The 18,756-nt window shown below is 33.3% G+C and overlaps 1 protein-coding gene and 1 pseudogene across 3 annotated transcripts; one reads left to right on the top strand and one right to left on the bottom strand.

Moving 5' to 3' along the window:
- Nucleotides 1-6,817: 6,817 nt before the first annotated feature.
- On the bottom strand, nt 6,818-10,614 carry LOC145568421 (uncharacterized). Its single transcript, XM_081627843.1, has 5 exons — nt 10,533-10,614; nt 8,362-8,508; nt 8,182-8,269; nt 7,116-7,290; nt 6,818-6,984 (listed from the first exon to the last, which is right to left on the bottom strand). The coding sequence occupies exons 2-4, from the start codon at nt 8,464-8,466 to the stop codon at nt 7,160-7,162; spliced, it is 324 nt and encodes a 107-aa protein (XP_081483969.1). The 5' UTR covers nt 8,467-8,508; nt 10,533-10,614; the 3' UTR covers nt 6,818-6,984; nt 7,116-7,159.
- Nucleotides 10,615-11,646: 1,032 nt separating this feature from the next.
- LOC145567275 (pentatricopeptide repeat-containing protein At1g18900 pseudogene) lies at nt 11,647-16,513 on the top strand (annotated as a pseudogene). Of its 2 annotated transcripts, none has more exons than XR_014095537.1 (2): nt 11,647-11,805; nt 13,486-16,513. The product of XR_014095537.1 is annotated as a pentatricopeptide repeat-containing protein At1g18900 pseudogene, transcript variant X1 (transcript). The 2 variants fall into 2 exon arrangements; XR_014095538.1 differs by lacking the exon at nt 11,647-11,805 and having other exon boundaries at nt 13,761-13,896; nt 13,973-16,513.
- The last annotated feature ends 2,243 nt before the right edge of the window (nt 16,514-18,756 follow it).

Here is an 18,756-nt window from a genome sequence, read left to right as displayed (position 1 = left end):
ATTATTTAGTACCTAGGGATAAGGTTTCACCTGGCCTAAATAATTAAAGTTGATTACATTGATGATCTGATTGAATCATCTTTCATTGTTAAATTGTTTTATGTGGCTTTGGACATCTACATGATAATGATGTGCAAGCTCCTTGATTAACCAACTAACCCATTTTTCTTTGAATTTCAATTAGCTTAGAGATGAAAAGCAAGCAAATAGTTTAAACAGATAAGGTATCTTTTTATCATTTTCTACACAGGTTATTTAGCTAGCTTAATTACAAAGAAGACAAAATAAACCTTCATGTTGCAAGTATAAGGTGTAACAATTCACTAATGAGAAATATCTAGATTTTTTTTATTTTTTTTTATTTAGAAATTAAAGTTGTTTGTTACTTTGTGTGTATTTTTCTCATTTATTAGCTACTTGTACTACTTAAGATTAAAGTAATATCCTAATAGGTATATGTGCATATGATTTTACTACTTGTGTAACGGAGTGAGTATGACGATTTCATCACAAAAATCTTCTACATACAAGAATATAGTAATACACAATAAAATGAGCTAATCATAAGTCTTGTTCATATCAATTTTTTTGGAAGGACTAGTTCATCTCATTTGATTTTAACTTAAATAATTTTTTTTAGAGTGAAATAGTTTGCGTTTAAAAACCAAGAAATTCTTATCTAGTAATGAGAATATAATGGTCAAAATTTTTGTACCAAAACAGCAGAATAGGACTATCTTTTTTAAACACCCAAAATTGAAAAGTCGGGCTATCAATATGTAACGGAGTGAGTAATTTTTTATTGTATGAGTTTATTGATGTTTTATTATTCAATTATTTATTTTACTTATTTAACTACTTTATACTTATTATAAATTATTTTTACTCCTTGTTAGTAAAACTAACTTAATATACTAACCCAAGATTATTTTTACGAAATTTTATCTTTTATATTATGACAAAAGAATGGAACATGTATGGCCTAAATAATAAAGTACAATTATTTTCATATACATGTATTAAGGTCGTGTGTGAGAGTGTCTATATAGGAAAGAATGTATCCTTCTACAAAATAAATTTATAAGCTTAGGAGTTTCGTGCCATCACAATGACATTGAAAGAGGGACATGATGATCAATTAGTAGCTAGATTTCAATGTAATTATATGTCTTATTAAATTCAATATATTAGTCAAATTTTATTGTCTAAATTTGACATTAACCACATGAACTACCTAAGGATCATATCTAAGATTAGTCCCATTATTGACTAGACTTAAGAGTGTACCCATTTGAAACAAATACGTAGTATTAATGTATAAACAAAGAATAATTTCAACTAACCATGCTATATATATCTAAGTTCAATTATTGAAAATTGGTGAATTAAAAAGAATAATTTCAACCATGTTACGTAGCCACTAAAACAGAAATTCGAATATTGGAAAATCAAGTTTTGCATATTTTAATCATATAATTAAATATGTACTCATTTGAATCTTAAGTAATGAATATGAGAGCATGCACAAGTTGTTGTCACATTTACATTAAGCTAAGTCCAGCTACAGGTGTCAAGTCGGGTACCCAGATGGAGTTTGGGTTGACCCACAATGGGTCGGGGTTTTTGGATCGGGTAATGACGGGTCATTTTATCCTAACAAACCAAATCTAGTCGGGTCAAGTTTAATTATATTCGAGCCAAAGGTGGGTCCAGATATGGCCAGGTACAAATCGAATTCGGGTCAAGTTAAATTCGGGTCGAGTCATATCGAGTTCAGGTGAGCTCAGAGTCGGATTTAATTGGGTTTATTTGGGTCAAAATGGATTTAATAGACTTTGGATCAGGTAATTTCATATTTAGTTAGGTTTCAGTTCAAATCAATTTAGTTTTGATTAGATCTTAGTTTGAATCAATCATGTAATTTTAAACTCATTATTGAGCTATTTTCTATACAAGTATATAAATTGTCTTTCACTCCTATATATCAACCCTATTTAACAAGTGTTTTAGAATTTCTCTCTTCTACTAACAATTAAATATTACCCTCATTGACTACACTTTTTATTTAAAATCCCCCTTTGGTCTCCACTATAATCAATAAGTCGATAGCTAATTAACTAATAAGTTTTGGGTCGAGTTTAATGGGGTCGTGGGTAGTTTTGGATCGGGTTGAATAAGAATTGGACAAAATGAGGTATTCTCGGGTATAAATGGTTTCGGGTTAAATTGAATCTAGGTCTTGAATTATCGGGTTTTATTGATTTCAGATAAATAATGAGTCGATACCAAGTTGGGTTTGGATTGTAAATTACCAGGTAAAATCGATTTCGAGTTAACTTAGGATTGATTCCGGATCGGATTTGGATTAAATTTTTTTGGGTCCAACCAGTTCAAAAACAGTTCGGATTCAGGTAAAATTTTCGGGTCGAGTAAGTTTTTGACACCCCTAAGCCTAGCCAAAGTCGTGTTTTATTGTAGAAAGGTAGGTAAGTTTATCTTTTATTAAACACTAGTTTTGTACCCCGGACAATGCCCGGGTTGTTTATTAAATTTTAAAATAATTTTTTTTTAAAATCTATATGCCAAATTTTAAAACATATCATTTATACAAACATGTTATATAAAAGGTGTATATCCTTTTTGATTAATGATATTTTGACATAAGATATCATTGATTGATCGGTGCTTTTTTTTGTGTGGTTGGTCATACAACGTGTGGTCGGGGTTACTTGTAGGAATTATTTATTCAAGGATTACTCAGTCGATTAGGGTTTACTTAATTATAGGGGTTACTTATTCAGGGGCTATTCAGTCGATCAGGGTTTACTTTATTATAGGGGTTACTTATTCAGGGATTATTCAGTCGTTTAAGAGTTACTTATAGGGGTTACTCATTTGGTCATGGGTTACTTATAGGGGTTACTTCCGCGGCCACACGTTGTGGCCAACCACATATAAAAACTTGTATTGATCTATATAATAGCACAATATATATTATATAAATATACACTCAATATGAGAAAACTATTTATGTAATTCAAATTTTTTACTCATAAAATAATAATCACTTGACAAACATACTTGTTAAATAAAAAAAAATAGTACTATACTACTCATAAAACTGTGTCGGGAGGGATTAAAAGAATCTATTCTTGAAATTTGTTAAACAATAATAGCATGGTCAGAGCAATTAGAAGAAATCGATTGGAGTTGCACCTATTATCATATTATTGGATGATATTTTTATGATAAGTTGTCATTTTAATATACATAAGAAATGTTGGATTTTCTTTTTTAAAGTATAAAATTAAAAAGTATATTAAATTATATTAAAGACCGTAAATAGGTTTCTAAACTTTTGAAAATTTTGCTATGCAAAAACTATAACTATAGTTGTTACATGAAAATGTACAATCAATTATATTATAATTAATCTAGTGCTTTGTATTAGACCTATTGTTTCAATCAAATTACATTTTAAGTCACAAACAACACTTGCAATTTATATTTAATGTGGTGGTTTAGCAGAATTTTAATATGTAAGGTTATCCTTTTAAGTGAACAAAAGCATTACACGTATGTCTTTGAGTCTAGGCATAACTCCCAAAAGGGAAAAAGCGAAAGCACATATATAGTTAATAGGTGAACCTACGTGCGAGTGTGCGGCCATGCAGGTTTATAGTACAGTTGCGATGATCTTTGAATTATAAGTTGCTAATTGAGTCCAAGGGGTCCTTAATCATACAAAGCAGAGGAAACATATATCTAGAAAAGCACAATTTATACTGCTGCATGATCTTTGATTTCACATCTTAAAGTGATATATAGTCTTAAATTTATAAAATAATTATTAAAACTTATAATTTAGTTTATACGTATAAAATATTGAAATTTTATCAAAAACAAAAGTCTAAACCGACAATTCCGTCCAGAAACCTATCCAAATTTTGTTGAAAATAAAATTGTAAACTATATTATCTTACAAAATTTTAAATAAACTTGTAAACTATTTTATCTTACAAAATTTATCTAAATCCATCCAACATGTTTAAAATATCCTACATGTTATATACTAATAATTAATAGCTGCCTACGTGACGCAACACTTGGTGAAAAGTTAAAATGACAAGTGTCGCTGGCTCATGACCTGGCTAAAATGTTAGCTTTATATAATAGTTATATGATAATTAGCTCAATACATACTGGATCTAGATATTACATGGAGTCTTACATCAAAACGTAATTAATTCTTTCATTTCCAAATAAAACAAACTACATTTCTTTTAAAAAATGTAATATCTTAGCTTAAAACTTCTCATATATTATTCTTAAAATTAAGTACCTTCATAAATTATGTGACGAAAATATATTTTTTTGATGCAAATATGTCGAAAATATATACCTACGAGATCAAATACATACGCTACGGTCTCTATAAATTACTAGAAGAATTTTATATACGAAGAGTAAACCAATTAAATTTTCAGAATCCGAAAAATGGTTGGCAAACGCGACCATGCAAGTACTAGTACTTCGGCCAAAACATGCGTGCAAAAGGAAGAAAAACAATGCATTGGCCCATGCAAGAAAAGGAGGACAATGTAAGAGCAATGTGTAGGACATTATTATACACAAAATTTACAACTTTATACCCTGGCAACGTAAGGCTGATTGCCAAAACCGCTAGGAGAAAGGCTTTAATCATTTCATGCAAAAATTTAGGGGAATTCAATCAACCAAAAAAGGTTGTAACAAACGTGAGTGCATAATTATGCTAGCTTGATCATCATAATTATGGGATTTTTTTGCAACTATAAAGTTCCTGTTGCTTTCTTCTTACTTTACAGCCTATTCATTTTTTTCCTGTGATTTTTCTAATAAAAAAAGGTCTAATTGGCCCTACTTTGGTACAAAATTATCTTCTTTTACATCCATTTTTTTAAAAAGTTTATTTAGGCCTTTTATAATTTTTTTTTTTTCAAACAAAAAATTTGAATACTTTTGGAATTTTATATACTATCCTCAATTCTCCCTATATCAGTACATCTTGATCCACAATTCCAGAGCACATCACATGTATGGCAAAAGCTAACGGACAGAGACTTAGATAAGATAACAAAAAATAGAAATATTGAATTAAAATGATATTAATGTTCGAGATCGCATATATTTTTCGTAAATATCATTATAAGAATAATATATTTAGGTTTATTTTATGTTAAGATATTATTTTTCAATATCTCATATATTTTCCGATATCTCATATCTCTATAATCACACCGATTAATAAGTGATTTTGACATGTATTTCTAAATTAATATTATTTTTGAAAATATTGTAAATGCTTATTTTAGTCTCGAGAGCGTTCGTTAGAAAGATCCATATTATAAATATGATGGAATTTGTAAAATAATTGGATATAAAAAGATGTACAGTATTTATTTTGAAAATAACTTTGTTTAGAAGAAGTATATAAGAGAAATTTTGCTTCATTGTAAACAACTTAAAATTGTATAACGTGCAAATCAAACTAGTTAACTAGAACAACTCTAGGAAACAGGGGAGTATATAATTGGACCAATATTTCATAGAATTCCTGTACTTAAACTTGCATTGTTTTGGAGTAGTCATTATGATGGTACATAGAGCACAACAAAGCTACAAATTTGACATGAGAATCAAGATTGCCATAATTTCCTTAATATTTCATCTATTAAAAATATATTTTCATACTCCACTTTTCTTAAAATCCGAAGAAATGAGAAACTAGCACTGTGTTATGGGACGGAAAGAGTATTTAATAGCTTGACAAACTTGAGTGCCCGGTATTTAAAAACCACTAAACATGCTGCTCCTCCTTTCCTAACCATTTTTCTACTAGTACCATAAATAATGTTGCAATGTAAAGCAGTAAACTGATGAAGACCTTAAGATGACAACTTACTTTTCAGTAGGCTAAACATTTTAGTTTCTTAACTACTTATATCTAAAGTCTATAAGCAAGTAATTCTGTATTATTGGATGTATTGTATGTCATAAACGAAAAAGGTTGAAAAAGTAGCAAGTTGGATTAAACAGTCCACGCCTAATTCGATCAACATTTAGGTGTACAAATCATTGTCGTTTTCATAGATAGAATTTTGAATTACAGCTCAAGTGTGAAGGTCGTTAATGGCCCTTGTTTTATAACTCTCTTTTACTGTTTTAGCATGTCTTAGGAAAAAAAAAATGAGAATTTGATAAAACAAATAATCCCTCAAAACATCACAATATATACTTTGATCATACAAGTGATATACTGCAAGTAATCCCAACATTATTGTATTCTAAAACGAGTAAATGACTATCACTACTGAAGTGAGGAATGACATAATATTAAAACTTCAGAGCAGCAAATATTACTTATTTAATTAAAGCAAATGGGCACCTTAATTCTTCACCTTCATCAATAACCGAAAAACTTCTCGAAAAGTCACAGCCATCAGCTATTAACCCAGACATGTTTGCTATGATAGCAACAAGATCATGCAATCAAGCATCATTCATTCATTTGGGTTCTATTTAGTTGAAATGAACAGTAATTTTTCCAGGAACACAAAGTTTTCTTTTTTACCTCAGTTTGATTCATAAAGGGGTGATAATATTCTCTTGGGTAACAAATAGTTTGTCAAAGGGTAGAAAACAGTCCGTATTTGAGAAAGGGATGCCACGTTTTCCTACTCATACTCAGATCTTCCATCCATCCCCTCCATCTTTCTTCTTCCTTTCATGTCTTTAATTTTCTAGCAAGAAACCAAACCAGATAATGAAATTTGAGTTTGAAAAGATTTTTTTTTTTTTTTCCAAACCAAACATAACCTTGAATTTCAGTATATACTGCAAACCAGGATGTCAAGAATCGGTATTGCAGTCTCAAACGCTGACAGTCATATGCAAATTCCAAAAGTAAGCTCATAGCCCTTTACATGTGTCTTCCATAACGAACTACAAGATGAAATTTGAGTAAGAAAACCATAAGCTAGCTCCAGAAGCAAAATTTGCCTGTGTGAAGAAAAAGGTAAATTCTATAATAAGGAAACAAAACAACCATGAAGGAAAAAGACATGATTGCTCACCAAACCTTCACAAAGAACAGGTGACAAGTGATGAAATAATGTGACTAATCCTCTTTCCAATTATGTCCACACCCCTCATTCATGCATCTGTAATATATTGTCATGGGTTCATCAGCTGATCTGGTTTGAACCTGGTTAAATTCTGCTTGGCCATGACCACATTTTGGACAAGTGGCTGAAGATAAAACATATTGTTAGTTCTGATTTAGCTAGTCGATTTAATATTTTGCATGCACGTTACATACTACTGCAAGAAACTAGGGCAAAGCAAGCATAAATGAACAACAGTGGAGCCAATCATTAGATACAAGCATACTTCACAGTTTCATATTAACCCATAGGTCCTGCATAAATTCTCAACTCGCCATAGTTTACCAATCATCTTTGTTTCTATAAGTGTGGCTAAATGTAAGCCAACTGAAGCAAACAAAATTTGATCAAACAAACCATCTTCATTTTAACAGGAGATGTGGCCATATGAACCTAACACAACTAGATCAAACAAAATGTTGCTAAACCAAAGGACTGAAAAACCAAAAATAAATTATGGGTAGATTCAACCTATCGATGCAATTATAAGCACATAGTAACATTATTATTTACCAGCAGAGTTATTGGGATACTATCAGCAGTATCATCAAATACACTCCAAAGTTCAACATGGGTGAGGCAAGTTTTCTAAAGAGGGTTCAGTCCGATGTACTAGACTAATTCATCACCCTTGATGAAGCAATATCCTAAATTTGAAAAGCAAGTAGCATTGCTGCTTAACGTTTTATAACACCACCTCTCATGTACAGGTAAGACATTACGAAGGTAAGACATTAAAAATCAAATTTCTTAACAACGAAATTCATACACCATTACTGCTATTCAAGTTTTTTGACAGCTGAAAAATAAAGTAATAAAAAATCACATAGGCCTAGAAATTCTACTAGAATCTATACAAAAAGTTCTTGTTTATTAAAAACTTGTTAATTACCAGCATGTTATTAGTACGATAAGTTACTATGTAGAGGGAACACACTATATTGCCACTCAGAAGAATAGAAAAGGATTCACATACCATCAGTAGTAGCCCCAACAGGTTTTTTTCCCACGACGATAGGTGTTGCCTCTTTATTAGTCAGTTGCACCCCTCTCTTAATTTTCACCTGAAACCATTAAGGAGTAATTTTCTAACTATTAACACATATTTAAAGAAATAGCAAAGAACTATCAGAACAGCTGATACATAAATACATACCTTTCTCTCTATAGGAGAAATGTAATGGCAAGACCGACAAAAGAATCTAGCAGGATTTGTCATTTCATATTGCAGCAAATTCGCACAAGTGGGACAAAATTCCATTCTTGAAGAAGAATTTAGAAGACAAGAATACAAGATGGACACCTGCAAAATCAAAAAGTAAAAGACATACGCCATAATTGTTCAGTATTCCACCAAAATCATAGGACAAACTGAAAATTGTGCAGTTTGAGGACAGAAAAGTCACTGCTCATTTAGAAACTCTCTTTCTGCTCATTTTCTCTTATCATATCGTTCTGTTTCTGTATTTCCCCTCTATGGACAAAGGTAAGGTTTTTATTCTCTCTTTACCCCTGTGCCCGGCCAAAGTACCAAAAAATCAATGAACGAGGTTAAATTTGAACTAATTTTTACCCTTTTTACCTTATCAATACTATTGTTCGAGCAAAACCAAAGCAACCTAGTCTGATATTACAAAGGGTACAAAATTGCATCCAAGAATTTCCAAGTCAAATTGTGGGGCTCAAGGGCGAAGCCACAGCTCTATTCTGGTGGGGCCTAATGTTATATGTTTTCAAGTTTCACTTATTTTTCTTTTTTCTAGAAACAAATATATGAATATAGTAGTGATCCATGAAAATAAGATTAAAAAAAAAGCAGCAAACCGAAAATAATATTCCTTATTTTAGGAAAATGATATACTTGTAGTTTTATTTGAAAAAAATATAGATAAATAAAATCAATGCTCTTCTAGATAAATACACATATTTCATCCATGCTCTTCTAGATAAATACACATACTTCTAGATAAATACCAAGGGCGAAGCCACATCATTTTAAGCATGCTCCGCTACCACTCTAATAAACACTTTCATTATGATTGTTGTCAGATTGGTAAAATTTTAATACAATTTAAGAATGTTGACAGGGGCCTTGGCCTCCTTAGGCCCCGATGTAGCCCCGTCTCTTATTCGACTCCAAAAAAGCTACACTATACATAATCTTGTTATACAAGCACATATGAATCCCAGAAAAATCAAAGATTTGATTTTCCATAATAAACTTCCTAACCAATAAACCCCAACCAAAAGAGCAAGGCAAAACCCAATGTCAGAGAACTAAAATGAAAGAAGGGTTCATTACTTCATGCAACAATTAAATCTCCCTGGTAAACAACTCAAAGATCCGACCTAAGTGAGTGAGGGAGAGCGAGGTAGGAGAAGGAGGGGGAGATTTTTTTCCACATCAAAACAGCTAAACACAATCAACCACTTACTCTGAATTGTATTCTTAACTTAAATAAAATCCTAGAACACTATCAACCAAATCTCCAACTCATATTCTCAAAAGACAAAACACAATGATTGAAAAAAATGTTAGACGATTTCAACTCATATTATCATCTGATTTCAGAATCACAATCTTGCAGGGAAAAACTAGAAAGAGGGATTTCTTTTAAACAGAATTGAACTATAAACATTCACTCAAAAGACGAACAATTGAAAGCTGATGAATGTATAACACATTTTCCATCAGAAGATGAGATATTTAATTCTTAATATTTCTGTTTTCAGCCATTCTAACAGAAAAACCTTAGCACACAGAAATCAGTACATTGCCAATCAACCAAATACCGAGTTCCAAAATCATAACATGAATCAATTAAGTGAGGCTTTAAATAAACATATGTATGCATTATTAGATACTCTGTATTATGCAACGAAATATCACTCTTCCCCTCTATTCTCTTTTTGTTCAAAATTTCTTTTCGACATTTGATCGTTTCGTCGATTTATTCTTTGAGAATTGCTTTCAATAATTAATAGGATTGATCAAACCCGCTCCAATGAGTGAAATATTCCAATTTCATACTTTCTAACTAAAATTGAAAGATTATAAACAAAAGAAAGCAAATACAACACTTTAGCAACCAAATTTGACCCAATTACCAAAGTAGGGTTCATAATTCACAGGAAATTCTTTTCGTTTGAGAACATGAACAAAATAGTTCGTTATAATCTTCATAAATTCAGATATAATAACCAATAATTCAATAATCACTTTAGAAAAAGCCCTAAATTGCGAAATTTAACTATAAACCCTAGATAGTAAAATTAATACTCGATGTTTTTTTGTTAAAAAAAATAAAAATAAAAATAAAAAATTACCTCAGAAATTGGTTGAATGAAGGAGATAAAGCTGAGAAGCCACTTCAATAGAAAACGATTCAGAGGCGATAGAAAGTAAGGTGCAGCGTTAAAAGAGGCCAAAAATATATGAAGATCGAAAATTAAATTTTAAGACTTATGGATTAACGAGTTATGGGCCTCAGGCCCAAGGCCCATTTATCAATAACGCGTAATAACGCAGCCACGGTCAGATATCTTTAACTGGACAAGTGGTTAGTTGTTACGGAGTAACTTGTACGGAGAAATAATTGTGTGAACAACAAGATTGAACACGTGATATGCGACACTGACCACAAATTACAACAAAACTACACCAGAAATTTAATTAACCATTGCTAATTAGCCACATAAACAATCAATTAGGGTGGTGGGCTCACTGCAATAAACGAGAAAACTTTTGCAATAGGATTTCTCTTTGATGGTTATGCAATAGGAATTCTAATCAACGCTTAATTTTAAGGTTATTTGGATAATATTAAACTTGTATTTTTGTATATTAGGAAGTTAGCTTTATGCAGTAAATTTGTGAATTAAGAATGTTAATGATTAAGGGTATGTTCTCTTCAATAGTTCAGTTCAGTAAATCAGAACAAGCCCTAAATGTAATTTTTTTTTGTAGTGACTTTTGATCCTTATAATCATGACAATTTTAAGGAGAATATTATTATATTACAAGGAGAATATTATTATATACACGACTATGTCATGATATATTGTACATCAAAGATAAAACTCCTATCCATAATCAAAAGTTACCTCATCTAAAATTAAATTTATAAATATTTTTTTTATAAAATTGCTATCTTTTTTTAAATTTTAACTAAAAAATAGAACGCGATAAGTGTAGTAAAAAATTATCCTTATCAATTTAAATATTATCCCAAATTGATCAAAATTACGCCCTTTCCTATATTTCACTGTTTGAACGAAAATATTGCAATTTGCATTTACCAAATACAAAAAGGTGTAAGTAAATTTTTGCCAAACAAATAAGGTCAAAAGGTTAAACAAAATAAAATAAAAAAAATCCCCTTTTTTTTAAACAAATTAAAAAAAGTAGGGCAAACAAAATCAATAAGAATCTGAAGCAAAATCAGGTCTTTGAGCACTTTACCTTAACAGCCTCCCCAGCTTGCTTGGAGAAAACTCAAAGAGTTGACTGCAAGCGGGCGAAGAAGAAGAGCCGCCTACATTATCACCTCTTCTTTCTCTTTCTTCTGGTGAATTTTTCATTACCCACATGCGAATTCTGGTAATATTTCTTTTTAATTTTGCAACAACTTTCTAGACTTTCATTGTTCTGTTTTGGGTTTATTCTAATTTTGGCCTACATTTTATTTTAAAGCTTCAATCTTTTTGTTATGATTTAATAATTTGATGAAATGGGTGTTCTTGATTATTGCATTTTCCTTTTGTAATTTAATGGGGGGAATGCGAAAGATTTGATTGGGATTTTGATTGAATTGTGGTTTCTTGCGTGAATTGTTGTGAATTTGATTGAAACGTCCAAAATTATAATCTTTTTGGTGTAAAATTGAGGGATTATGAAAGAAAAGTCCAATATTACTGATGATGCCCTGTGTTTTTGCAACTCAGGGTCCAATTTTATATATTATTTTTCTTGGGGTACAATTCATTTGGTGACAATGGAAGATGATCGTTGGTGGAAGTCGATTTTTGAGAGCTGCTATCAACATAGTGTTTGGATCTCTTCCATTTTCTCCAATGTTCCCCCTTTATTTATGTTCAAAATTTGGGTTTATTTTTTTTGTGAAATTTTGAGACTGACTGACAATATATGGTTGTATGCTTGTATCATAAAAGATGTGATAGCATTGGACTTCTGGTCATGAATGATATATACAAACTCGGATTTATTCACGCTACATTCGGACACTCATATTCACACATAGACCTGATCTTCATCCTCACATGGAAGAACACAGATATATCATACCGTGGATATGTCTGTGGATCGAACTTTTCCTTGGGATAGATGACTATGGGTCTTCAATAATCAGGATCTTGTGACTGTGACTTCTAAAAAAAATCTTTGAGCTAATTTCTTTAGTAAAAAGTATGAATTTGGTCTTTTGTTGAGTTTGGGGTTATGTCATTATGTGTGTGTGACAGTTCAAGCAGAGATGCGGTGATGCCTCTGAACAAGATGTTAGAGAAACTATAGAAGATTAAGCTGTCACAGGTTTCTGATACATCTACTTCAATTCGCCAAAACGTTTTTTTTTTCCTTCTCCTATCTTCCTGGAGTCATTACTGGGGGGAAATTAGCTGCAGCACAGACAATTACACTGGATACTGTTATTTTAGCTTTTTATTGTTATATGGCTGCGCTTGTGAAGGAAGATAATTGAGTCTGGAAACATTAGCTTTATGCAGCCTGACTTGTAGAATATCTTCATTTGGCTCGTTACCTATAATTCATGACTTATGCTTCTGGCAATTGATTGCTATCATGCTATGCATGTCCTGCCTCTTGTGATCGATTCTGAATCCTTGAATTGCACATAAATTGTTGCTTCGACTTCTTATGAGATTATACTTCCATATAATGTGCTTTGACTAGTGAGTGATTGGCTTAAAACTCAAAGTGTTGTCCATTTAATATTACATATATTGCAATCAAGATTGTCAATTTTTTCAACAGCTTTGTGGATTAAGTTTTCTTGTGTTATGTATTGCACACAATGCTAATGAATATTTTCCAGACAGATTCAGCCTAGTTGGATTCACATTGTGATTATGTGATGTTCTGGTAACTTATCTCATTGGTTAAGTTATATTGGTTGGAGCTGTTGGACTTATAGTTTATTATATACTATTTTGGATTTTATAGGGCCTAAGTTTAATTCATTTGCACTGTTGTTTTAATGTTGTTTGCTGGCCTTAACCCACGATGCCCTTCTTGCTGCAGGTTTGACTGCATTTTAATGCTATGCTTCGAGCCAAGCAGATCAGTAGCTTTTCCAATTGTGCTAGATCCTTATTATATAGCGGGTCACGATGTAGTACAGCTGATGGGAGCTCATGCTCATGCGCTGATGATGATAAATGTGCTTCAAGGAGACAGACTACATTGCTTCGGCCAAAACCATCGGGCGTAGTGCCTTTGCCTGCTGCAAGGGTAGATTCTGTAGTCTCAAGGGATGCAGGGAAAGCTTCTCAAAAACCAGAAGATGGCAACTGCTCTACTTCTCGTCCACAAGTTGTCTCTCTTTCGAGCGCTTTGGGGAAACCAGACTGTGTAAGTTATTCCACCAGCATTAATTCTGAGCAGAATGACGTTTCACAGTCTTCAGCTCACATTACAGACCAGTTGGTCAAGGTAGGTATTGCTGCAGTAGGTTTTATATCAGATGTTGTGAATTATAAGATTCCTCTGACAGATGGAAGTGAAACAGCTTCTTCTGCACAAACTTATATGGTTGGTCATAGTAGACCCCGATCAACTGTCAAACCTTCATCTGTAAATTCTGTAAAGAAAGAAGATTTTTATGAAGTACATGAGAAACCTTCGTCGAGAAAGGAGTCTGCTTCTAGTCCCTCAGTGAATTATCAGGGTCCTAAAGGTAAAACTGATCATCATGGGCCTGCAGAAGCTTTCAGCCACGAGACTATTAGAAAGGTAGGAGGTTCGGTAGGAACTCAGGCTGTAGCATCAGATAAGAAAAGCTACATAGGAACACAGGGTGCAGCTTCAGAAAAGAAATGCTATGTAGGAACTCAGGGTGTTTCATCGGAAAAGAAGAATTATAGTTCTCAGAAATCCAAAGCATATACTAATAGCCCTAATGTACAGGCCTCAAAAACAAAGTTTACTGGCAGAGCTCCTCACTATATCAGTAATTATGCTAGGGATTATAAATCTCAGGCGGGAACTGCTCCATTTTCTAGGCAGTTTGTGAGCACTGGACAAGTTAATATTGTTCTAGATATATTGAAAAGGCTGAAATGGGGTCCTGCAGCAGAAGTTGCACTTGAGAATCTCAATTTCTCGATGGATGCTTATCAAGCAAATCAAGTTCTGAAGCAGATTCCAGACTATGTTGCTGCACTTGGCTTCTTCTACTGGTTGAAACGCCGAGTAGGTTTTAAACACGATGGGCATACTTATACAACTATGGTGGGCATCTTGGGCCGGGCTAAGCAGTTTGATGCAATTAATGTCTTGCTTGAGCAGATGACCAGGGATGGATGTGAGCCTAATGTAGTGACCTACAACCGTCTGATTCATAGCTATGGGCGTGCTAACTATCTCAATGACGCAGTAGGTGTTTTCCACCAAATGCAGGAAGCTGGTTGCGAACCTGACAGAGTCACCTATTGCACACTTATTGATATCCATGCAAAATCAGGTTATCTTGATGTTGCCTTGCACATGTATCAAAGGATGCAGGAAGCAGGCCTTACTCCTGACACATTTACATACAGTGTTATGATCAACTGCTTGGGAAAGGCTGGCCACTTGGCTGCTGCTCACAAGCTGTTCTGTGAGATGGTTGATTCGGGCTGTATCCCAAATCTTGTTACATACAACATCATGATTGCCTTGCAAGCGAAGGCAAGAAACTACCCTGTTGCCCTGCAGATCTATCGTGACATGAAAAATGCAGGATACGAGCCTGACAAAGTCACATACAGTATAGTGATGGAAGTCCTCGGACATTGTGGATATCTTGAGGAGGCAGAAGCAATATTTTTTGAGATGAAAAATAAGAATTGGGTTCCTGATGAACCTGTTTATGGGCTTCTTGTGGATTTGTGGGGTAAAGCTGGGAATGCTGAAAAAGCTCTGCACTGGTATCAATCAATGCTGCAAGCAGGCTTGTATCCTAATGTGCCAACCTGTAATTCTTTGCTTAGTGCTTTTCTTCGAGCTCACCGACTTTCAGATGCTTATAATGTGCTCTTAGGAATGGTTAATATGGGACTAAATCCTTCACTTCAAACTTATACTTTGCTCCTCAGCTGCTGTACTGAAGCTAAATCATCCTTCAATATGGGATTTTGTGGGCAACTTATGGCCATCACGGGCCACCCAGCTCATGTTTTTCTGCTGAACATGCCAGCATCAGGGCCTGATGGACAGAATGTTCGGGATCACGTGGGAAGGTTCCTGGACGTGATGCACAGTGAAGACAGAGAAAGTAAACGAGGACTCATTGATGCTGTGGTAGATTTTCTTCACAAATCAGGCTTGAAGGAGGAGGCTGGTTCTGTGTGGGAGGTTGCAGCCATGAAGAATGTGTACCCTGATGCTGTGAGGGAAAAAAGCTCTTGCTATTGGCTAATCAACTTGCACGTCATGTCAGATGGAACTGCAGTGACTGCTCTTTCTCGGACACTAGCCTGGTTCCGCCGCCAGCTGCTAATGTCAGGGGTGGGTCCCACCAGGATTGACATTGTGACTGGTTGGGGTCGACGGAGTAGGGTGACAGGAGCGTCATTGGTGAGGCAGGCTGTTCAAGAGTTGCTCGACATGTTTAGCTTTCCATTCTTCACTGAAAATGGAAATTCTGGGTGCTTTGTGGGGTGTGGGGAGCCCCTGAACAAATGGTTGCAGCAGTCATGTGTAGAGCGGATGCATTTGCTCTAGCAACATTTCTGCATGGTATGTTAGTTGCATTTTTGTGGTGGATGCCGGATAGAGCAACTAGCAGTCTAGCACTATCTTCGAGTATAATAAATTGGTGTATTTAGCTATGGCCTGTATGTAGTTGATTAGCATTGGCATTAGGTGCCTAGTTTATAATTTTTATGCATCTTAGCTGCAATTTTAGCTGGGCATTTTTGAAGTATTCATTTTATCGCGGGTATTAGAAGCTTGTTATGGCTGAGATGCAGGTTTGCAGGATGCATTTAACTTAGTATTTGTAAATCTATCCATATTTTATATGTACTGTGGAATATTTCGAGGAAGGAATCTGTTATTTTAGCGAAAAGTCGATGATTACTTTTCTCTTTTGAAGTGAGGATATACTGAATACTCCGTAAGTTTTAAAATTTTGAGGTGTTCACTATTTGGATGAAATTGGATCCAATTATAAAGTCGGTTTGGTACAGGTTATATTTCTTTTGTAATGGGTCTTATGTTTAGATTTGAATTTCTGGAGTTCACATCAAATAGTGAGTCACCAATTATTTTTTGCCAAACTAAAGGTTTCTAACTTTCTATCAAGTTTCAGATTGTCTTCATTAAGGTGACAAACGAGTTGAATGCCTAATGAAGTAATGATTAAAGCTGATTCTGATTATTTTACAAGAGCACCAGCTTTTTGATCAATCTGAATTTTGTACCAAACACAAGAGATTTGCCTGAAATTTGACAATATTGGCTCGTGACTTGTTCATGACTCACGATCGTACCCCACTCATTTTTACATCTCTTTTTACCTCAAATATATCAAATCACGTCATAAAAGTGTAAAACCCTATAATATGAATATTGTCAATAAGTCTTTCACTAAGATTCGTAGTATGATAAGTTACTCATCTAGAGAAAGAAAGACAATGAGAAGGCCAGGTAAAATAAGAAATGGATCCGAAGGTGTGAAAGCCACGTATATTACCACACTAATCAAGTCACTTCTCAACACATTAATTTTGAATCCAATATATCTCATGTAAATCGAAATCAAAAGAAAAAACCACAAATTTACAAAGGATTACATTTAGAAGATACAAACCAAAACTCAATGTAAAAGACAAATGTGTTACCACTCGGAATAGGTCACAGATCACATCATTAATTTTTAACGCAATCATACCACATGGAGATAGAAAACAATGAACTAATTATAAAGCGAAAAAGGTTTAAACAAAAAAAAATAAAATAAAAATCAAAACCGGGAATGTAAAAGACATACTCCGTACCAGGCTACCTCTCACATCATTGATCTTTAATGCATGTTTACCACATGCAACTCGAAATCACTAAGAAACAAAACAGACAAAGGAGATACGATGAAAAGGTTGAAATAGAAACCTAAAATCGAGAGTGTAAAAGGCATATATGTTATCACTCAAACCAAAGTCACTTTTGAAATCATTTATCTTTGATGCAATTATGTCAGGTGTTAAAAAACAAAAACAACCATAAAAACATGATTATGACCAGTCGAGCACAATGTTCATGCCGAAAACTAAATCGATAGTGTAAAAGATACATATTGTACCACTCAAACCAAGCCATTTCTCAAATCATTAATCTTTAATTTAATTATCCCACATGTAAATTGAAATTGATCAAAGTTTAAGTAGAACAATGAAACTAAGAGTGTGAAAGACATATGTGTTACCACTTAGGCCCATTTGGCTTGATGTAAAGCTTCTTTAATGTAAAATTTGTTTTCATGAAAAACATATTTTCAAGTAAAAGCACAAATGCGAATTAGGACTTGTTCTGATTTACTGAACTGAACTGAACTGAACTGAATTGAATTGAACTGAACTGAACTTATTGGAGCTGAACTGAACTGAATATTTTATGAGAGAAGGAAATCAAGAACTAAACTGAACTGAAAATAAGGTGAAGAGAACAGACCCTTAGTGTTCCTTTGTTTGGTTGTATACAAGAAAAGTCAAAGAAAAATAAATAAAGAATAAGAGTCGGAATATGAGGATGGATGAGGGGAAAGTGAAAAAAGGTAAGGAGGGGAAGGAAAATATGGCTTCCTTTATTTTGTAAAGGAAAATGTTTTCCATGGTTAAAGATGCAATTTTTCATCATTGGAAAAATTATTTTTCACCCTTCAGAAACCAAACAAAGGAAAACGGAAAAAAAAAATGGAAAAATCTTTTTCCATGAAAATATTTTACATCAAACCAAACGAAGCCGTAAATTAAACTACTTTTCAAATTATTGATCATCAATTAATACAATTATACCACTTTTTAAATTACTAGGGAGTCTGGCCCCAAATGTGTGGTCATTATGGGTAGTTATAACACTATTAAGGCTCGTGATAATTTAATAATGTTAAAAAAAACCTTATCGATTGGAGCTCTATTGGACTAATTCTAAATTTCTAAGCATACGTCAATACAATATAATTATGCACCCTAAATGTTGAGGAATTATAGTGTGTAGTAGCTAGTAAAAGTCTCACAAAAGAGTATTAATTAGAATCAAAGTAGAACATACTTGTGTAAAAGAATGTTTTCCGTGAAGTTTCCTCCTTTGCTC

The sequence above is a fragment of the Chenopodium album genome, chromosome 11 (genome assembly GCF_948465745.1).
Source record: "Chenopodium album chromosome 11, dcCheAlbu1.1, whole genome shotgun sequence".
NCBI classification, from domain to species: Eukaryota; Viridiplantae; Streptophyta; class Magnoliopsida; order Caryophyllales; family Amaranthaceae; genus Chenopodium; species Chenopodium album.
Note: the sequence above shows the minus strand (reverse complement) of the source record. Positions and strands in the feature narration are given on the sequence as shown.